This window comes from Sorghum bicolor, chromosome 5 (assembly GCF_000003195.3).
Source record: "Sorghum bicolor cultivar BTx623 chromosome 5, Sorghum_bicolor_NCBIv3, whole genome shotgun sequence".
NCBI lineage: Eukaryota > Viridiplantae > Streptophyta > Magnoliopsida > Poales > Poaceae > Sorghum > Sorghum bicolor.
The window spans coordinates 55,591,443-55,614,167 of record NC_012874.2 but is presented as its reverse complement, the minus strand read 5'-3'; the positions used below and the strand labels follow the sequence as shown (position 1 = coordinate 55,614,167).

Below are 22,725 nucleotides of genomic sequence, written 5' to 3'. Positions count from 1 at the left end.
GGATGCGGCGTGGGAGTTTAGCTGGAGGCCACGACGGTTGCGTGTGGGGGGAGGGCGATGGGTCGCGAGAGGGGGGGCGATTAGCGCGAGCATTAGCGCGAGGGTGGGCGATTAGCGCGTGGGGCTGATGATGACTTGTGAGTTTTTATAGTTGTAGAGATACCCGCTCCATCTCAAAATAAATAACATTTTTAATTCTTAGATATTATATTTAACTATTTATCTTATTCATTTTTTTACAAATAACAAAATAGATAAGTTATTATTAGAGTATCTCTAATAATAAAATAAATCATAAAAATATTTGTATAAAAAAATTGAATAAAACAAACAGTAAAAGAGATGTCTACAAGTCAAAACATTATATAGTTCGGGACAAGGGAGTAGTCTGCTTTTTTGCCCCTAACTCTTTTGAGCGGTGGTTTCAACCTTCTCTGATTTCAACAACTATTGCAAACGTGGGGGCTGAGACTACTAGCCAAGGCCAGTTCCAAAAAAATATACAAAATAAACACTGTAGCATTTTGTTTGTATTTAATAAATATTGTCTAATCATAGACTAACTAGACTCAAAAGATTCGTCTCGTAAATTACATGGGAACTGTGTAATTAGTTATTTCTTTTATCTATATTTAATGCTCCATACATGTGCCGCAAGATTTGATGTGACGAAAAATCTAAAATTTTTTGTAATTTTTTTTGAACTAAACAAGGCCCAACTCGGAACGTTAGGGAAGACCTCATTAGACCCGTTCCGTACCTAATCATTTTGGCTACATATCTCTCACACAAAAAATGTTGTACAAACACTAACTGCGGAATAGATGCATCGAACTCATTATTACCGATTATTTGTTTAGAGTTTGCTTTCATATGCTCTACTCCCTCTGTCCCTGAAAGCTTCAATTCCTAGAATCCGTGCCAGTCAAACTTGTTTAACTTTGACCAACTTTATAGAAAAGAGCATCAATATGTATAACATAAAATGAGTATCTTATGAAAATATATTCAATGATAAATCTAATGGTATTAATTTGGTACTATAAATCTTAGTGTTTTTTTCTATAAATTTGGTCAAAGTTTTAAAATTTTGACTTAAGACAACTCTAGAAATTGCAGCTTTCAGGGACGGAGGGAGTATATGGTTCAAATTGTTTTTGGTTTTGAGTTGACTTAATCCACCAGTTTTTTTTTTGGTTGAGTCAACCTAATCCTCTTTGTCCTTGATTGCGGTTTCACTAGAGCCAAGGAGCACAATCGCTCGACATTGGAGGGCATCAGGTGCGGGTGTCATTTTCAACGTCGTTGTTGGTGTCCTCAACAAAGTGACTACTTTATTCCCTATTTCAACAGATACAACTCTCTCCCTACCCAACCTTTGTTATATATGCCTATATAATCCTCTATCAGTGTTCGTCTTCAAATATGGGGCTTTCTACCATGGTTGCGGTTGCATTGTCTCGTAGGCATGCTCCCATGTCTATAAAGAGGGGTATATGGTTCCATCCCACTACATGAATGTCTAACTTTGTAGTATAGGCAGCTTGGGAACTAGCAACATCACACACAACATTGCTTCATATATAACCGAACCACTAACTTTGTAGTATACGCAGCAGTAGAAGACCTGACTGAAGCTCAATGATTATTGGCTCATCTATATGAAACATTCTGTTAGTGCTGGTGTTTGGATGGAAGGTTGGCTCCATATCCTTAGAACAGGAACAGAAGAAGGTAAATCTACATTGCTACTTCTATTAGGATGCTTATTAATCGAGCTCAGACATACGGAGTAGGTGTGCAACCTGACAGACAAATAAATCAAGAAAAAATGACAAGCAAATCAATTAAGAAAAAATAAAAGAGAAAACCAAGTTCGAGAAAGAAGTTCATATTTTTGGCTAATTATTACTTTTTCAGTGGTAGAAAAACATACTTGTCAACAAAGAATTTTAATTAAGTTTATCAACGTCAAGATGCCAAGATCTGTCAACCTAAGGTGTTAAAGGTAGAGTGTGCGTGTTGTATGATGATGTGACTATGCACATGTGTATATGAACATATGCTTTCGTATTTTGTTTTGAGAAAAAAAAAGTGTGAGAACAGAATCAATAGATACGTCACTGTAGACAGAGTTTTCCTGACCATAGGAGAATGAACCTTCCAGTTTGTTCTAGGATTCCACTGAACCACAACCCTTTTCTTGAAACGGAAACAAAGGGACATAGGAGAATGAACCTTCCTCAATTATTCCGGTGTCTCAAGCATCTTGTTTTTATTGATGAGGCTTATGTTAGTGAACTTCCTTTTTCCTTGATAGGGAGAGCTATATCTCCTACAACTAAAAAGACTAAAACTGGGACATTTTTTTGGTGCGGTTTTGGTTTTCGTCAGCCTGCCCGTCGGTCGTGCGTCCGCTGCGGGGTTGACTTGGAAACCCCCCCCCCCTCCGTAATCACCTCCCCCTTTCCCACCGTGAGCACCAGCGCCCCCGATCCCACCCCGCATCACCGCCTCGCGCACCAGAGAGCCCCCCCGATCCCCTTCCTCCGTGATCTGCAAGTCCCTCGTCGTCGGTGGCGTCGTCCCTCGTCGCCGGTGAGTCCCCTTCCCTTCACTCGCCTTCTCCCCTTCCCTTCACTCGTCTTTGCGTGGGCGCCGTGGGGCTGGGTGCCAGCGGCGGCGGCGCGTCCCGATCTCTTCGCGTGGGCGCCGTGGGGCTGGGCGCCAGCGGCGGCGGCGGCGGCGGCGTGTCCCGATCTCCGGGCCGTGCTGGTGCGGGAACCGCGGCGTGGGCACGAGCGGGTCGCGGTCTTCCTGCATCTTGTTCAGCCGGTCGGGTATGGTGCCGTCGAAGAGCCGCGACGTGGGTTCTCGGCGTACAACGTAGTAGCAGCCGACGCACGCCTGCGGCAGCGCCAGGCCGATGCGGGTCATCAGGTACCCGACGTAGAAGGCCAGCAGCGACACGGTGGCCGTGTAGTGCCGGTGCGTCGCGAACGCCCACGACCCCGCCAGCGCCACGCACAGCGCGCCGCTCGTCACCCCCGTCACGAAGCACACCGAGCTGGTGATGTCCGAGTCCACCAGCGCCGCCATCCCGGGAAGCGCCTCGAATTGCCAGGGCGATGGGGAAGGAGAGCGACTAAATCGCTCATTCCGTGTGCTCCAAAAGCCTGAACGTGCACCAATTAGAGCATTGAGGGCTTCTTCCTATGGACGGTCAGCTATATTTTTCTTAACTATGCATATGTACCAGTACTACGTTTCTTCTGATTTCTCAAGCATAATATTCTTTCTTAGGTACCTTCTAATTCTGTTTCGCGATGCTCCTGTTGAAGTGTGGGCCATGACAAAGAACTCCATGATGGTACTACTTCCTTTGCCTGTATGGCTGTATTTATGCAATTATGGAAAGAAATGACTGTTGACAATTGAGATGATTTTTTTAAACTTGGTTCTTCTAAGAAAAAGCAAAGCCTTATGTTACCAAGTTGACTGTTGCAATGAGCAATTGGTTTGTGCTAAACACTGTTCTTCAAGATGATAATGGGAATCAAAAGTTAGTGTAGTCCGAAATGTAAGTTCAGCTACTGTCTGCCAGAAAGAAGGCTGGAGTTACAGTTATTAGTTACTCTTCTTAAAATGGCCTCCCTTTTGTTGTTTTATATTATATACATTCAAATCAGTTCTTTCCTTTAGCGAAAGAAGTATGGTATTCATGATTGTTCTGCACTTGTAGCTTAGGTCCTTGGCGCTTCCTTTTACAGTATTAGAGTGGACGGCCAGCTGCACCTCGGCCAGGTCAAAATGCATCATCTAAGCAGTCTTCAACCTCCAAGGAGCAATCAGCAGGTGTAATTTTCATTCACTAGCAAAACTATATAGACTGGATAGATTGCCTTCTTAATCAGTTTATTATTAAAGATAAATTCTTCAGCTCTTATCAGGATCTTTTTGACCAAACATTCACCGACTATACTGTTAGATGACATGATCTATTTGTGTCTGCAGAGGCTTCTGGTGCAGAAAACTCTGATGAAACATGTGAAAGTTTTACTTTTGCATTAGTCAATGGTGCTCTTGGTGTGTTTGAAGTGCACGGGCGGCGAATACGAGATTTTAGGTACTCCAGTTTCTGACCTTGTAGCTTTCAGCAATTAAAGTAGAATCAAATGCAGCTTAAATCAGAAGACATACAACATCCATTTTCTCCAGCATGTGTCATTAGATATGCACCATCTGATTTATATAGTCATCAACTTTGTTCCACTAGAGCATTAGCATTGGTACATCACTCTTTTCGATAGACCAAAAAATATGATATGTATTACCAGGCTCAGAACAGTAAACATAGTATGTATTACCAGGCTCAGAACAGTACACATCTCTTATGTATTTGGAAAAAAAATGATATGCCTGCAGCTATCTCTAGCCGTTAAATTGGCAACCATAAAATGATCTTTTTTTCTTTTCTGTTTTTCCACTTTTAATGCAGGAAACAGAAACGTGGCATTTGATTTTTGTGTGTACATTGATTACAATTTACAAGTGATAAAATCGTGCAATGTGCTGGTACTTGCCCAAATGATGCCTATGCTTGGCGCATTTAGAATGAGACGTAAGAGAACATGATTAGCTTTGGTATTTGAGGAATGACAGTAACTAAAAAGCTAATGATTATATACAATTTATGATTTCGGACTTGAGACTGAGTGTAACTGTGAAATTTAACGTAGCAAGACTAGAAATGAAGCATTTAGACTTTCTGCTTTATACATTATCATCACCATATTGTGATGCACATGGCCTTCATTTCTGTTTTGCAGGCCAAAGTGGCCCTCATCATCATTTGCATCTTCAGATGGTTTGGTTACTGCTATGGCTTATCGCCTAGCATTGTGTTTCTTTTATAAGGTCCATACTTCCATTTCCAATATTTTTTTATCTGCAAGGCATGTTATCTTGGGAAACTCTGATGAGATGCTATTATCTTATAGGTAATGGGGGATCGATCAGGCAACATTAGATGGTGGGATGTTACAACAGGCCTTTCTTCTTCTTTTAGCACTCACAGGGAAGGCATCAGGAGGATAAAGTTTCTCCTGTTGTTCATGGTGATCGAAGCAGAGGGCGCATCACTGTGCTTTTCTATGATAATACATTTTCAATATTTGACCTGGTAAGTATTATCTTCAGTTCTTCTAGATCTCATACATAATACCCATGGAGTATGGTTTTGCGTTAGTGGATTTCAATGTTTGTTTCTAAATGATGTTATATCGATCACCCTGTTGCATGTATTTTCGATATTGATATATAGCAACCACTTGTCATTTGATTAAAAAAAAAGATTGTGTAGGACTGCCCTAATATTGTTTTATCAGATGATGCTTGGTTGCATTCTTTGTACATCCTTATTCCTCAATGTAATTCATGCATGATTTGTTGTTTGTTTCCAATATTGCTGTCCTTTTATGTTTCAGCAGGAATATGCAACTGTCTCATATGGTACTGACTTCAGGAACTATGTTTTAGGATAGTCCAGACCCCTTGGCAAATGCCCTTCTTCAACCGCAATCTCCTGGTACCCTTGTCTTGGAGCTTGATTGGTTGTCAACCCGAACAAGGAAGGATGAGCCACTTAGGTTATGCATTACCGGAGCTGATAGTAGCTTCCGACTGATTGAGGTTAACATGTATGTCATTTTAATCATGCATGTAATAGTTCTAATTCCAGTGTAGAGTTAGTCTTTTTATTGTTTAGATTTAAATATGTTTCTATACTAGAACTCTATTTGATATCTATAAATGAAACTTGACCTGTTAAGGTGAGTTATTATTTATTAATGCATCTATAAGGCAATCACCTCCTGCAGCATGCTTATGAGCTTAGAGAAGGAATAATAAGAGCCCAAGGAAGACGTGTGGAATTTCGGGTTGCTTAACTTGAATTTATGCAATATACTCATTTGCTAGAGACCCCATAATTTTTGTGTCTGCTTTTATATAGAGAAATGTGGAGCAGGATTTTTTTCTGACCCTCTCTATGATTACCCCCAGCAGCTTATTCTTCTAGAGGAAAAGCTTTTAACTTTGTCAATGACTGATCAGCAGATGGATCAATGGAGCTATATGTGGGGAATTTCTTTCACATGTAAACAAAATACAAATCTTTATTGGGACAGTCCATCAAGGTGCAGCAGTTCTCATGGTTATGGAAAAGTGGGTGCCGAGGAAACACAATCTTTTTTTTGGCTGTTTGTGTTGGATCAGCTCAACACTAGAAACATGCTTAATAGGAAGAATATGTATCTGCCTTCATATTCTTGTGTCCTGTGCAATGCTGATGTTGAAGAAACAGTGGACAAAGTGTTGACAAAACATAGTAGACTGCAGCAAGAGTAGAATGGTAGTCTCATCACATTCAAAAATTATTTTTTACTAACAGTGTAAATGTCCAAATTAAAAATTTCATGGTATTATTTGTTCTTGTTACAACGTACGGAAAGTTTTATACTTAGTGAGCCTGTGACGTTGTGCTCTCCATGACTATGTTAATTTCATCAACTTTGGTTTTTGGATTAAATGTCACTTTGTCAGTATTTAATTTCACAATATTGTTATCTTATGGTGCGACTTTTGTTTCTTTAATAAAAGAGTTTATTTATCCCGTAGCAACGCACGGGCACACTACCTAGTTCTTCGTTATTCCAAGAAAAAAAAGTTATTTGATGGTCGGGATGCAACTACTCTAGGGTTCACAAATACTTGATGTTTCGAAACAAGATGCGGCCAAACTTGCTATAAATAACTTCTATCGAAGCATGAATGAAAATCATAGGTCACTGGTCCAAACTATTTTTATAGGCGTCTTCTATTTTTTTAGAAATTTTTCTATTTGACACTGAGGCCTTGTTTAGTTCCGAAAAGATTTCGGATTTCGGTACCGTAGCACTTTCGTTTGTTTGTGACAAATATTATCCAATCATGGACTAACTAGGATCAGAAAATTCGTCTCGTGATTTACAGCTAAACTGTGTAATTAGTTTTTTTTGTCTATATTTAATACTTCATACATGTGCCGCAAGATTCGATGTGACGGGGAATCTTGAAAACTTTTTGGTTTTTGGAGTGAACTAAACAAGGCCTGAAAAAAATTATGCTCTTTTATTTGACACCTAGACTAAAAATCTTTCTTACTTGTTCACTCTCTTAATTTTTCAATTCTATATGACATTTTTATCAGTACCTAGTGTGATGGTGTTAAATCCCATATAAAAAGACTATTTTGCCCCTACTTGGTTTTTTTGGTCATGACGTTGCACTCACAAGATGGTTATTGCACATTGTCTCCCCCATATGTTGGTTGGGGCTGTCTTTCGTGGCATTTTTTTAAAAAAAATGAACCCTTTGAAAGGTCCTTGTTTGGTTTTGGTAATTGAGTGACAACTTAGGTGGACTAATAGTGTTTATGTGAGATACACAGGAGATTAGTCCACAGGTAATGATGTGATGATGGAGGAGCTTATTGCATATGAGACATGACATGGAGTCATGTGACCAAGGTGGAGAAGATCAAGATGAGGCTTGGCTTGACGGACCAGTTGCAAGAGTGAAGGGCAAGTTGGAGGCTTTGAAGCGAGGGACCGCGTGTGACGGTGAAGCTTGAGCAAGACTTGGCGCCGATGGACCGAGGCAACGGTGAAGAGCAAGTGAGGTTAAGATCGATGAACCAATATGGTCACATGATGATATGAAGTGGATCATATCATTTGGTGATTGGTTGGTGCATGTGTTGCATCAACATTGGAGGAGATGGAATGGACAAGGCAAAGGTATAACCTAGGGCATTTCCATTTCACCGGTCATAGGTGTGTAGAGAAGTTTATGACCGGATTTAGGATAGATGGCCGTACTATCAAGAGGGGCAAACTTGTTTGCATATCGGTCATCTAGTGCCACTTGAGCGATCTAACTTTGCATACGTGTTAGGATCGAGTGGCGTGGCAAGTTTGAGAGGCTAACTCCTTTGGGAAAATGTTTGTGAAAATGCTAACACACTTGCACATAGGTGGTGTACACTTGGTGGCGTTGGCACACTTTTCAAAGGAGGTGGAGTTCTTAGGGTTGAGAGGAGTGTGGGTTCCTCTCTCCCTCCCGCCGAGCTTGCGAGGCGGGATTCGGCGCTTTTAAAAAAATTAAGTATATATTTTCTATTGCGCCGGTGGGAAGTTTGGAGAAGTCACGGGAGTGTTTCTCTCTAAGAAACACTCACCGAACGCTGGCCTTTAGCATCCGATGTGCTGTCGGGTGCAGCAGAGTGCACCGGACGCACCGGAGAGAGTCCGGTGCTCAGCGTCCGGTGTGCGGGCAGTTTGGCGGCCCTCTCTGCGCATGAGTCCGGTGAGCACCGGACGCTTAGGGTGCGTTCGGTGGCTTGCATCCGGTGACCCTGCGAGTTTACGGAGCTCTCTGCGCACGAGTCCGGTGAGCACCGGACGCGTCCGGTGTGGTCTAGTTGAGCGTCCGGTGGTGCTGTGTCAGGCACGAGCGTGCGCAGTAGCCGTTGGCGGCAACGGCCGAGTTCAAACGGCTAGTGACACGTGGCGGTCTACTGAGCACCGGACGCTGGGGGTTGAGCATCCGGTGGCTCCCTGTGAGCGTCCGGTGCCCACGTGTTTTGCCCAGTGAAGGGGCAACGGCTAGTTTAGCCCTTGGGGCTATAAATAGAAGTGGTGGCCGGCCTTGGCTAGCGTTGAGCACCCTTGGGACTTAGTGTCCATGCTTAGGGAGTGCTAGTAAAGCCTCAAACTCACATATGCTTGATAGTGATCATCCGATTGTGTGAGTGAGCGATTCTAGTGCGTTGCATTGAGAGATTGCATAGAGTGGCACTAGGTGTTCGTGTTGCAAGCCGGTGGTGCTTATTACTCTTGGAGGTTGCTACCTCCTAGACGGCTTGGTGGCTTGTGACTCCGTCGAAGCACGCAAGGAGATTGTGCGGTGCTCCGGAGAAGAGATTGTGAGGGGTACGGTGCTCACCCCGCGGGGATCGCGAAGAGCAACTCTAGTTGAGCGAGACGTGAAGAGCGACAAGTGGTCCGGCCGAGTCAAGTGCTAGAGCTTGTGGTAAGCACTCCACGTGGGAGAGTGTGACTTGCGGGTCACCACTAGCAAGAGGACCGTCGGCAACCATGGAGCTTGTCTCAACGGGGACGTAGCTTGGTGGCAACCAAGTGAACCTCGGGAGAAAATCATCGTGTCAACATTGTTCTTCCCGTTGGTTTGCATGTCCCTAACACAAGCTTGTGTTTACATTCATATACTTGTGCTTGTGTAGTTGCTCTTGTAATTAGTTAGCTTGTGTAGTTTGCTAGTTACCTTCTTGCTTGTGTAGCTAGAAGTAGTTCCCTTGCGTGACTAATTTGGTTTGTGTAACCTTGTTAGTCACATTGCTTAGTTTGTGTAGCTAAGTAAGTTGCGCTCTCTAATTTGGCATTAGTTGCCTTGTTATTGAGCTTGCTAGTGAGCTTAGGCTTTGTGCGCTTTGCCTCACTAGTTTGTGTAGGAGCTCCCCTGGTTTGCAAAGTACTAGTTGCATAGGTTTGTGTGACCTTGCTCCTAGAATTGGTTAGGTGAGCTCTTGCTAAGGTAGCACCTTGTTTGCTTGTTTAGGATCTTTTCAAGGTGCTAGAGAACTTAGATAGAGGGGTATAGTCTTGGCTAGACCGATAGTTTTAATTCCGCATTTGTTTCGGTTAGCCGGCGCGTTAAGTTTTAGAAAGGACTATTCACCCCCCTCTAGTCCGCCATCTCAACCCTTCACCCTTCTCTTTTTTATTTGCTTGTTCTCATTAATTAAAAGCATCAACATCATCTTCTAATATGAACCAATTTGATGCATAAAAAGGCAGTAACATGAGATGCCCAAAAATATCCAAGTTTCACATGTAACATGAGATGTCCAATGAGATGTGCCTAAGGCCTTGTTTAGTTCCTTCCCAAATCCCAAAATTTTTCAAGATTCCCTATTACATCGAATCTTTGGACACATGCATAAAGCATTAAATATAGATGAAAATAAAAACTAATTACATAGTTTATCTCTAATTTGTGAGATGAATCTTTTAAGTCTAAAAAGTCTATAATTGAACAATATTTGTCACATACAAACGAAAAGTGCTACAGTGGCTGTTTCCCAAAAAAATTTGGAACTACTCTATCCCTGTGCCCCCTTGCAGGGAGGATCCGACACCCACCTGGCCGTCCGAGCCCCCGGGCCAGACGACTTTGGCTCCGCGCCGAACGGCTGAGCTCCCACACCACGCACTCCGGCCTCGCACTGGGTGGCTGAGAACCCCTGCACAAGCATGGACAGTGCATCGATAATGTACCCTAGCATGTGGCCGTTCAGTTGTGTTTATCTACTACCATCCAAAAGTGCTTTAAGATTTGTGCTGCAGCACACTCTCTCCTGTGTTTAGCGCTTTTTTTCTAGTGTTTTGCACTTTCTCTCCTGCTGCACATATCTCAAGGTTGTTTAGATGGCCAGGATAGTAGCTGCTGAGCATGTAGAGGCCAGAAAAACGCGTTCGACAGCGTATGGACAGCCTATTCTTGAATCTGTCAGTGATTTAGCGGTATTTTTCTCTCAACAAAAAATAATACTTTTAGCCGTGACTTATCAGCCAAGCGAACAGACTGAAATGAAGTCCAACGGACATGACAAAAATATCATATAGGAAAGAAAAATTGAGATAATGGACAAATGAGAAAGATCTTGAGTGAGTGTCAAATAAGAAAGCACAACGTTTATTTGTGTCAAATAGAAAATTTTCTCTATTTTTGTTTTTGCAAAGATGCTCTACACATCAAACTTTTTTTAACTAGCTCTATGAGCATTGTGGCTTACTGGGAATGAAAATAGATTGGAGCAAATAATGCCCCCGTATCCTAATCCACATTTCTTTGTCACATTCGAAATGCAGTGGATAATACACGATGTGGATGCGGATGCATATTTTTTTTTGAATGTCAGGGCTGATATAAATATGTAGTGGTCCGCGACATATTCAAATAGTCGAGTAATATGTGTACACATAGAGAATTTTATGCTTATCAAGAAATGACTTAGTAAAGAACCAAGAATAAGAAATGGATAATAATCTTGTTGCATTCCATGTTGTTTGCTATTACACCGACACAGTTAGCTACTAACATGGTATCTTCACTGACAAATGATAAGTTATTAACCAATAAATAATAATATCTAGCAAATTCTCAATTCAAAAATTAGAACGTCAAACAACTATACAAAATAAGTATTTTCTACTAACGAGTCTTTTCTAAATCCTTCATTCCTCTTGGTTTAGTCTAGCGAAAGAAAATATTGGATATCCTATTTTAAATATCAGATAATCTGCACTGTGGACAATCCACATTTGATGCATTTTGTCTATTGCATATCCTACTTCACATTTGCACACAATCAAATTCGAACTATCTAGATCCACATGGACATTAAAAAGTCTTCTCCATATCCTAAAATTATGGATTCGGTGAGTTATCCACATCACTGAAAGCCCTAGTTTGGTTTTAGATAATTGACGAAACTCTAGTACTAACCTCTATATTAAGTGTGTGTGAGGTTGGTACATGTCAAGTGATGGAGCAAGAGATGATCATGGTGATTATAGTGATGACCACAAGATGATCAAGTGCTCAACTTGGAAAAGAAGAAAGAGAAAAACAAAACCCTATGGAGATCAAGACAAAGGTATTACTTAGGGTTTTAGTTTTGGTGATTAAGACACCATAGAGGGTGTGATCACATTTAGGATAGATAGCCGTACTATAAAGACGAGAATTCTTTGGCTAAGCGGTTATCGAGTGCCACTAGGTGTCCTTGTTCATATGCATGCATTTATAACCTAGTGAGCTAACTTAACTCCTTCAAAGAAAATGTTTATGAAAATACTAACACACTTGCACATGTTCGTACACACATGGTGGTATTGGCACACTTTAAGAAGGAGGTGGAGTTTGAAGGGTAGAGAGGGATTTGGGTTCCTCTCTCCCTCCGGCCGAGCTTGAGAGGCGGGATTCGGCGCTTTTGAGAAAATAAAATGCATATTTTGTATTGCGCCGGTGAAAAATTTGGAGAAGTCGCGGGACCGGACGCAGGTTTTGGCAGCATCGGACGCTGGCCCAAGCGTCCGATGTACTATCAGTTTCTAGCGCGGGTGTAGAGTGAGCATCGGACGCGGGCAGGACACTGTTCCAGCGTCTGGTGAAGCATGACGTCAGCATGTACGCAAGCGTCTGTTTTCTGACAAACGACATCGGATGCAGGAGAGCATCCGGTGGTCTGCGTCCGGTAACCCCGCACAAAAAACACCCTCTCTGCAGTACCCACTTGACCGTGTCCGGTGGTTTAAAAGTGTCCGTTAAAGATCGGAGCGCGAGTTTCAAAAGCTAACACGTGGCTGTCATCTGGAGCACCGGACGTTGGGTTCGAGCCTCCGGTGGCTGACCTGCTGCGCGTCTTGTGGCCCCGATTTCTGTCTAGTGAAAGAGCCAACGGCTCTATTTGTTTGAGGGGCTTATAAAAAGTTGTTGGTCGACTTGGGGCTTACTCTCTTAGCATTCTTGACTACTTGACATCCTTGTGACCCTAAGCAAACATCTCCCACTCATCTCCTTTATAAGTTAACCATCTTTGTGAGATTGGGAGTGATTCCAAGTGTATTTGCTTGAGTGATTGCATCTAGTGGAACTTGGGGATCGATTTGGCTGCGGTTTTCTTGTTCCTCTTAGTGGTTGCCGCCACCTAGACGGCTTGGAGCAGCGGAGGAGCATTGGCACGAGTTGGTGATTGTTTGTGGCCATCTCCCGGTGATTGTGAGAGGTTTTGTACCTTCCCCGGCGGAGAGCCAAAAGGTAACTCTAGTGGATTGCTCGTGTCATTGAGCTACCTTACTTGTGGGTAAGTTCTTGCGGTGTCCTAGTGAGGACGAGGTTTGTGCTATACCTCTTAGCCGCCGAACCATCAAGTATTGGTCGACACAACGGGGACGTAGCATACCGGCAAGCACGTGAACCTCAGGAGAAAAATTGATGTCTCAATTGTGTTTGATTGGCATTCTCCCGGTGCTTGATTGTTCATATATTGGTGATTGGTTCATCCCCTACACGGCGGTATAAATATCTCTTCCTCTCCATTTACTTACCCCAAAGTATAATTAGTTTAGTTGCTAGTCTTGCCTTGTGTGGCATAGTTCACTAGTGTAGCTTGTAGTGACATAACTCTTGTGTGCCTAGTGATCATATCAACTAGAATTGTTGGATAGGTGGCTTGCAAACACCCCATTAGAGCTAGAGCAAAAAGCTTCGCTTTGTCATTTACTAACCTCTTGCTCTAGTGAGTTCGTAGATTTTTTTTAAAAGTAGGCTACTCATCCCCCTCTAGCCATATTAGGACCTTTCGACCACTTTCACCCCTAAGGTTACAAATTGCCCCTAAAAATAGAAATATTTTCAGTGATGATCGACTTAAAAGAAATCGGCCCTGAGTAAAGTTGCTGATGTCAACCGTCTATGAAAATAGGTGAGTTTTAGGGACGATTTTTTAAGACCACTGTCCGAAATCGATTTATAAGGATAGTTGACTAAGTCAAGTGTCCTTAAAAATAGCTACGATACAAATAAATTCATAACCTTTTTCAAAATAAAGTCGGATGGAGACAAAATTTATATTAAAATTCTATAGCTTGATGAGATGTAAAACTTTGTAGTTGGCAAAAAGATTTGTTTGAGATCATTTATAGTTCCCTATATAAATTAAGTTATTAGTTTTTGAATTTTGAAGTTTTCAAATGACTTGGATAGAGATACACTCTATCAAAAGTTATAGTGATTGATGAGCTCTAAAACTTTGTAGTTGAAAACTTTTCTATTTAAGATCATTTAGAGTTAAAATATTGATTATAAGATTCGTACATATTAGCATAAAATGACTACATCATATGTATAGTCACAAATGATTGAGTGGTGTGATGATAGGATATAAATTAAATCTTGTGATAGTGGTCAGTCCTTGAGGTCTCCAACCATATAAACTAACATTTTTACAACTTCAGAACCGTATCAGTCTTGCCTGGTTCACTCACCTTGCCTCGCCTCGCCTCACCTCGACTCGACGGCACGTTCCACGAGAAGGTTACCAGATGAAGCGAGCCAACTCTCTCAGGGCAACAAGTCTTTTCTTGCCAATACAGAAATTAAGGCAATCCAAGCAGGGGAACCAAAACAGCTACAGTGTCCAATTCCTTGCGAGAGGAACTGGGCCGAGCTTTCCGCTGCACCTCCCCTCAAAAGCCACAATGCTGGCCAAAAGGGTTGCATCCGGCTCCGTATTTGGCTCACCGTAGCCCGTAGGGGCATGCATCACTGCCAAAAATAAGGTATTCTTGAATCATTAAGAAACAAAGCTGACAGCCTGACACAGTTTATATCGCCTTTTTCTTACAACAAATCATCAAAACAGTGTCCAAACAAACAGGGCAATAATTGGAGCCTGACACAGGTTAGCATACAGGTCACTACTGCGAAGCAGGAGTATGGGAGTACATGAACACGTTCGTGCATGTCGACCAATTCCGGTTAATTAGCTGGGGAAAAAAGTTGGAAGCATTTTAGCGCATAACATGTTCATCAATCATCTTCTCCTAACAAAAAAGAACCCACGCACTCACCACACACAGCTAAAAAGTTGCGGAAATTGAAAGGAGAGCTGGCTATAATGTCTGTCGTCGAACATCAACGACGCTAGCTAATGCTGGAATACAGATGAAACAAAAAAAATCCTGGCAACGATCAGCTCTTCCATCCGTCCAGATTGTCTCTAGCTAGAGATCGATCAACCAATAATGCTCATGTATAGAGGTTTCGATGTTGTCTCGTCTCATCATGCCGGCGGCGCCGCCGCCGCTGGGTTCTGGTCGACGAGCTTGTCGATGAGGTCGGCGGCCTCCTGGATGGTGGTGATGCTCTGGGCGTTGTCCTCCTCGACGGTGATCTTGAACTCCTCCTCCAGCGCCATGACGATCTCCACCGTGTCCAGCGAGTCGGCGCCCAGGTCCGCGAACTTGGACTCCGCCGTCAGCCCCACGTCCGCCGCCAGCGCCAGCTGCTGCTTCACGATGTCCATCACCTTGCTCACCGTCTCCGCCTTTGCCTGCAATGCATACAGTACATGCAGTTCATATATATTATATTGTCTTGGACTTGGATTGCAGCAGGTCAAGACGTGCGGCACAGCAAATCGATTCAAATAAAACGTTAATTACCGCGTAGACGCGAAACCGAGGGGATCTTAGGGAGACGAGGCCTCCTCTCCGGGTGGTCGCCATGGAGACCACATTCCGGGCTGAAACTCTGCTTCCCTGCAAGTTTCAGTTAAAAGAGGTAGAGAATAGATTCAGCCATTCAGTTAGAGTGTAATAACCAAAAGATTTTACTACAGCTTGCGCGTGCAGTCCACCATTTCAACTGCACACTCCAATTTAGAAAAGAAATTATTTTTGTTGCCAAAAATGGAAAAAAAACAAAACAAACAGATCTAGGAATCGCCGACTCCAACGCCCTCGCCCACGTCGCTAGCCACCGCCCCACCGCAGGCGAACCCTAGCGCCCGTGGCGGCCGCCCTCTTCCCCTCTCCCCACAGCCATTATCTTCTCCAGCTCCGGCGAGCCTCCGCCCACCTAGCCTGACCACCTCTAGTGCCGCTAGCTCCCCTAAGCCGCCTATCGACCATCCCCATCGTTTGACCTACCTACTTCTCCCTAGCCGGCGATTCTATAGTCCACCAGAGTTAGGGGAGAAGAAGGGAGAGCTTGTCGGAACCTCTTATCGGAGTTGGAGGAGGAGAGGGGAGAGGAGGAAGAGTAGGGTAGGCCTACCTGGGGTGGATCCGTGGGCGTAGGCATGGAGCAAGGCAGGGCACGGGGGAGGGAGAGGAGCGTTCCGGTCACCAACAGTTGGTGAGAGACAGAGAGATAGATAGACAGAGAGAGCGAGCGAGGGAGAGAGCACGGAGCGGGGAGGGGATAAGGTGTGTCGGGGGCTTGGACGGGTGTGCGGGCTCAAGCCGCGTGAGTGTGCGCGTTCTTCTATTAGTATTTTCGATAACAAAAAATGGTGTATATATATATATGCAATGCAACTAGTAGATCTGAAATCAGGAAAGTAAAAAAAAAATGTGCAAACAGAAAGTACGGCGTTGGACAGCGAGGTTTCATCCAAACTACGAGCATGCTGAACCCAAACAGTACTAGTACCCAATATTATTTTGTGTAGGTGCATGCTTGCACCTCAAAAAGGGAATGAGGATGTACCAATTACTAGTACCATTTGCACCCCAGCTGACCTGTACCTCTTCAGGACAAGGATCTGGAGAAGGGGATAGCTGCTACCGGGAACGTTCAATATCCTGTTGAGTGGCCGACAAAACGCGGGATCTACACGGATTACCTACTAGCTACGCTTTTGTTGCTGGTGGTGCTTTTCCGTTACACCCTTGCTTTACACACATGTTACAGTATATGACTCTGAATCTCTCCCCTGTTTCATGTAAAATGTAACCATCGACATTGGCCTCGCTGATTACGCTTCTACTGGCGCATGCAAAACCTACAGAAAACGTACTGAAACCCACGCCTGCCACAGTGCTAGCTAGCTTCAGTGTCGTCCACACATTGCCTTGGCAGTTCAGTTATCTGAATATATGATTTCATACACTGGCACACGAACTACAAACTCAAGTTCGGTAAAAAACTTTGCGACGAACCAGACGAACTGCTTATAATGTCCACCAACCAACCAAAACACAGCTTGAGAAGTGATGTAATAAATATGTAAACACTAGTATTTCAGTAATTACCTTCCAGCTCAGCGTTGGTGCCTTGCAGTAGCCGGCCTTGGCGGAGATGGCGGACAAGGTGGCCATTGGAGCAGCTCTGCAGCTGGTTAGAGCAGCCAGCAGATGATGGGGTTGCTGGAACTGGAAGTGCACGGAAGAATGAACGAACGGAGGAGAAGCAGAGGAAACTAGCAGCAAATGGAATGGAGCAGGGCAGTGAGACCGGAGGAGGGGTTTTGGATTAGATTAAATCCTGGGCTCCGAGGTGGCGCGATTCTGGCCACCCGCTCCGGCTTACATACACTCTCACGCTCCTGGCTCCTGTTATCTCTGCATGTGGGCCCAGGAGCTACTAACCTTTGGTGGTTTTCAGAAAAGGGAATTGGGCCCAGCACAGCACTTTGAATTCTGAATATGCTCCTTCGTCTTACCCTCTACCTGTATTCTGAATCTGAACTAAGAAACACAAGTTCTGGTTTCAGTTAGGCCCTGTTTAGTTACTCATCGAAAAAATTTTCATCCATCCCATCGAATCTTTGGACACATGCATGGAACATTAAATGTAGATAAAAAAATAAACTAATTACACAGTTTAGTTGAAAATCGCGAGACAAATTTTTTAAACCTAGTTACTCCATAATTAGCCTTAAGTGCTACAGTAACCCAAATGTGCTAATGATAGATTAATTATACTTAATAGATTTGTCTTGCAGTTTCCTGACGAGCTATGTAATTTATTTTTTTATTAGTTTCTAAAAACCCTTCCCGATATCTTTCCGACATATTCGATGTGACACACAAAAAATTTTATTCTTCAAACTAAACAGGGCCTTACTGGAATGAGCTCAAATGTTGCTAATGGTTAAAGTTCAGCTTGTTTTTGTAGTAAATTCCAAAGATGGAGCAGAACAATAAAACTCAGACTACCAAGTGTAGCTGCTTTTATTTAAGCTATTTACTACTTATAACAGCAGGCAATCTGCAAAGCATACCAGTACTATGAAGGAGGAGGCTCAACAGTGACACATTTCAGTTTCCACATTTGATCCATGACAGTATAATATCAGCTTAAATCCGCATTATAGATTCCACATCAGCCAGACCTCCATGAACCACCATGCTTCAGTTGACAAGTTACGCAGATAATAAGTAAGAAGCATTATAAACGAGATGAAATAAATAAACGAGCAACCAAACATATAAGGTATGCTGAATTATACTACCTTCTCCAACTCAAATGAGGGTCTGTTGGGATTCAGGTCCAGCGCTTTACGTATCGAAGCCTCCGCCGCCTCCACCTCCTCAAGCTCAGCACGGTAGCAGTTCATATGAACGATGACGCGCTCGAGCGAGGAGAGGCTCTCCAGGCCACAGTGGAAGTCGCCAAACTGATCCAGGGTATGCCGGACATGGAGGTCCAAACGAGCGGTTCGGAGCTTCCGCATGGCTCCTGCCGCAAACTGCACCTCCATGGCGCCAGGCCCGATTCTTATCTTCGTTAGGCAGCCGAATGGGCAGTCGTCACTGCCGATGGCCAACCTTTTGCACCTGTCTTTTCTGTGCTCCTTCACCCATATGTAGAGGCTGCGAAGTGATGGTATGCTGCCAAGGACCTGGAGGTCCTCCTCTTGTAGTGTCAGCAGTGTGATGTCTAGGGCGGAAAGGGCAAAGAGCGATGGCAGCCATCTTGGCACACAACGTACAGTGCCAGGCCCTATGTTCATGGACCGAAGCTGTTGAGGCCCTGTTGTTAACAGCATGCCAATGTTGGAATTGGAGCCAAGGCCGTTGTGGCAATCGAATATCTGCAGGGATTCAAGATTGACCAGGTTGGATAGACACTGCACAAAAGTTTCCTCATAGCTCTCGTCGTCCCAGTCGTCAAAGCGGAGCATCAAACGCCTCAGCTCAGTCAGCATGCTCAATTCACACAGCATTGTTGGGGAACTGATTGTTATACGTGGTGATAACTTCTGTAGAGAAATTAAGTTCCCAAGGCACTCTGGTAGTCTAGTCCGATTGTCGACACACAAGAACTCTAGTTTTCTTAGCTGGACAAATGTTGGTGGAAGCGCTTTTATGTTGGTCATATTCAAGTCCAGGAACTGGAGAAGCTGTAGGTTCCCAATCTCATTTGGTATCTCAGTGATGGATGTCAAAGATAGCTTTAGATATCTCAGGTGACACAAATTGCAGATGTGCTTGCAGTGACTGTTATCCACCTGAGTACAGCCATATAAATTCAACACACGTATGATCGGAAAGCTGGACAGGGTAGGCAACAGAGTGAATGCTTCCGATGACACCGTTAGTGATCTCCAACGGGACAGGTTCATGGTTACCACCTTCTTGACATCTTCGACCTTCATGTTTTGGAGGAACAATCGGCGGATCTTTCTTGTTGGCTCATACATCGTCTGGGAACCACCAAGTGCTTATAAAAGACTCTCCTCCTCCGATATGAAAGCAATTAGATCAAGCATCATGTCATGCACACAACAAGACCATACCTTACTCCCATGGTTAAAATCATTGGTTGGATAATGCTTCTATTGATGAGGTCTTCAAAGCAATCCTCACCTGCTTCGTAAAAAGTTTGCCCATGTTGTTTCTGGATAATTCCTTCACCTATCAATTTGTATATCACCTCTTCGATTATTATACCATAATCCTCTGAATACAAAGTCACATACAACAAGAAAGTCTTCAAATGTGGCGGCAGATCATAGTAACTGATAGACAGTATCCTTCGCATGTCCTTCACATCCGTGCTTTCAAGTCCAGAACCCATGGATTGATACACTTGATACCAGTACTTATCTGGGTTTTCCTTTCTCCTTTTAGTTGCTAATAGGCTGGCTATTGTAATTACAGCTAAAGGTACACCGCCGCATTTTTTCAAAATATTCTCTGATACTTCAGCTAAGTGACTAGGAGGACCTCCGTCTTGAGTGCCAAATATTCTTTGGTAGAACAACTTTCTTGAGTCAGCAGGAGAAAGAGGTCTTAGTTCATAGATGCTATTGGCTTGCTTGGCAACATCAAGGATGCGAGTTGTCATGATTATTCTACTTCCACATTGATTTTGAATAAAAGCATGCCTGACTGTGTTCCATACTGAACAACTCCATATGTCATCAATGACAATGAAGTAGCTGTTGGATTGCACAAAAGAACCATGTTAATTAGTAAAGTTCATGATAAAATTTATTCTGTTAACATGAAAAAAAAAATCAGCTGCCAGTGACCTTCTCTCTTTCATGGTTATACACCTATCTGATTTGTTTAAAGAGACGGAGGTAATGAGGCAATAACAAATTTAAGCACAATCAGTGTGTAATAGTCATAAAAGACACTCTGTTACCGGTTTGCAGACTAAATATCTAAAACAGATTCAAGAGGATAATACAATTTACAAGCAGGAACTGAGAGGAATACATACATGTCAAAGTGTACCAAGCATCTACCATAAAACAGATTCAAGAGGATCATACAATTTACAAGCAGGAACTGAGAGGAATACATACATGTCAAAGTGTACGAAGCATCTATCATAAAACAGATTCAAGAGGATCATACAATTTACAAGCAGGAACTAAGATGAATTAATACATGTCAAAGTGTAACAAGCATTTCTGAAGATGAAGGTAAATTCCCTTAGTTGTTCGATAAATTGTGACTATTACACACTGATTGTGCTTAGTTGTTCGATAAATTGAAGGGAAATTCCGTTAGTTGTTCGATACAATTTACACACCTCTTGTCTCGAAGGAATTCCCTTAGTTGTTCGATAAGTTGAGCTTCGCCCCACATTGCAATGTCAGTGTTACGGTTCTTGTCAAGTTGGCAGAGCATGTCCCTGAACACCTTCTCCATGTCAGGATTGTAAGAGACTGAAACAAAAGCCGCGCAATCAAACTGCCCCTTCAGCTCCTCGTACACAATCCTAGCGAGAGTCGTCTTGCCCAATCCTCCAAACCCAACGACAGAGACCGTCTTCTTCAGCAGCCGATCCGACTTCCCATCGCACTCCGCCATCAGCAACCGGACCAAATCACGGCTCCTCTCCTGGGTACCGACAAGCTCCGTCGCCGCGGCGTACAGAGCCGACAGCCGAAGGCCACCGTCGGCCGCCGGCGGGCCACGGCCCGCGGGCTTCGCCGTCGCCGGGACGCCGTCAACCTTGTACCTGACGCGGCGCTCGGCGACCTCCACGACGCGTCGCTTGATGTCCCTGACCTCAGCGCCCATGTCGCGGCGGATCTTGGCCCGCCTGACTGCCTGAGCAGGCCGAGCCCTCTGTCGATGAGGCCCCTCAGGTTCCTGGGCGGCGCCGTCGCCGGCGCGTGGTGGTGGTGCAGGCGCACGAGGAAGGACTCCACGCAGTCCTCCACGTCGCCGGAGAGCTCGCGGACCTCCCGCGCCCACAGCCTGTCCTGCGCGTCGGGCGGCCGGTGCCGGTCCGCCGGCGCCGCCTCGGAGTCGGAGATCCGGAGGAGCGCGGCCTCCATGCTCTCCAGCTCCGCCTTGAGGAACGCGATGTCGTCCCGGACGCTCGCCTGCAGCTGGTACTCCTGCGTCAGCAGGTCCCCCATCATGGGCAGCAGCGTGCTCACCGCCCCCGTCACGACGTCCATCGGGCACCACCCAACAAACCGCGACGAAGGAATAGGAACAGCTAGCGAAATAAAGAACGGAAATGGAACCTAGAGGCACTTGATGACTGTGTTTCACTGCAGAATTCGCTTATTATTTTTGAAGTTTGCCGACTCTTTTGGTGCAGCGAGAATCGTCAAGGGGAGGTTGGTAATTGTCTTTAGCTCCGATCGTCAGGTTCCTTAGAGACTACTATGGATTGCTGGGACCAGAGCGATTCACGGTGCTGCAGACGTCCTCGCACGTCGACGTGTGGCAGGGCTCTCGCGTGGCTACCCTCGAGCGACCGAGTCCGAGCATGGCTAACATGAGTGCTGTCACTTGCGGGTGGACCCTTTGATCCTGTTTCCATACGACCCCACAGGCAGCGACGTAAGGTAGAAAAGAGCATCTAGCTAGTTGGAGCATGGCCTCGGACCCGAGAATTCTATTCAATCGAACACATACCTTTGCACATGTCTCTCTCATGGTCTTCCTTCTCCATGCCAAATCTACAGCACTATGTGAATTAATCTATTAAGCATAATCATTGACTTTGAATAAAAAAACAAATTACGTAGCTCGTCTGAAAACTGTAACACAAATCTATTAAGCATAATTAATCTATCATTAGCACATGTGGATTACTGTAGCACTTAAGGCTAATCATGGACTAACTAGGTTTAAAAGATTCGTCTCGCGATTTTCAACCAAAATATGTAATTAGTTTATTTTTTATCTACATTTAATGTTTCATGTATATGTCCAAAGATTCGATGGAACGGATGAAAATTTTGTGCGTAGGGAACTAAACAGGGCCACGTACAAACTATTCCTAATTAGATTGACGCAATGTCTGCTAGGTGAATTGACGTCTCCCTGACACATTGTTATTTTTTTTTATTTGCGTGAAAAGATTTAGGAATTTATCTATTTTGGCAATTACAGTTTTAGCTATGCTTCCTATGCCACTAGGTGCTACAAGCACAAAGATACAAAGAGTTATAATTCTTCTATGGCCAATAATTTTATTTCACAAATATGTTTGTTCACATAATCTCTGTATACATAGTCTATGATTTATTATTCCTTTGATGATCTCTATGTTCTCCTCCTATTGATCCGAGGCATTAGGTATAATGCAATGATGATTACCATTCTTGTTAGA

General features: G+C 43.9%; 1 protein-coding gene across 6 annotated transcripts; it reads right to left on the bottom strand.

The window, feature by feature from the left end:
- Window positions 14,645-21,779, bottom strand: LOC8083121 (acyl carrier protein 4, chloroplastic). Of its 6 annotated transcripts, none has more exons than XM_021461299.1 (6): window positions 20,680-21,059; window positions 18,146-20,077; window positions 17,915-18,042; window positions 16,944-17,378; window positions 15,351-15,452; window positions 14,645-15,238 (listed from the first exon to the last, which is right to left on the bottom strand). In XM_021461299.1, the coding sequence occupies exons 4-6, from the start codon at window positions 17,007-17,009 to the stop codon at window positions 14,969-14,971; spliced, it is 438 nt and encodes a 145-aa protein (XP_021316974.1). In that variant the 5' UTR covers window positions 17,010-17,378; window positions 17,915-18,042; window positions 18,146-20,077; window positions 20,680-21,059; the 3' UTR covers window positions 14,645-14,968. The 6 variants fall into 6 exon arrangements, 3 of the variants coding, with proteins under 3 accessions (XP_021316974.1, XP_002449552.1, XP_021316973.1); XM_002449507.2 differs by having other exon boundaries at window positions 15,351-15,446; window positions 20,680-21,012; XR_002453368.1 differs by lacking the exons at window positions 14,645-15,238; window positions 15,351-15,452 and having other exon boundaries at window positions 17,013-17,378; window positions 20,680-21,779.

Bases quoted from the DNA above. Each gene is read 5' to 3' on its own strand.
- LOC8083121 (XM_021461298.1), bottom strand. From the start codon at position 19,336: ATGTATGAGCCAACAAGAAAGATCCGCCGATTGTTCCTCCAAAACATG. The intron at 18,043-18,145 runs GTAGTATAATTC...TGTCAACTGAAG, and splicing joins CCTCATTTGAGTTGGAGAAG to CATGGTGGTTCATGGAGGTC.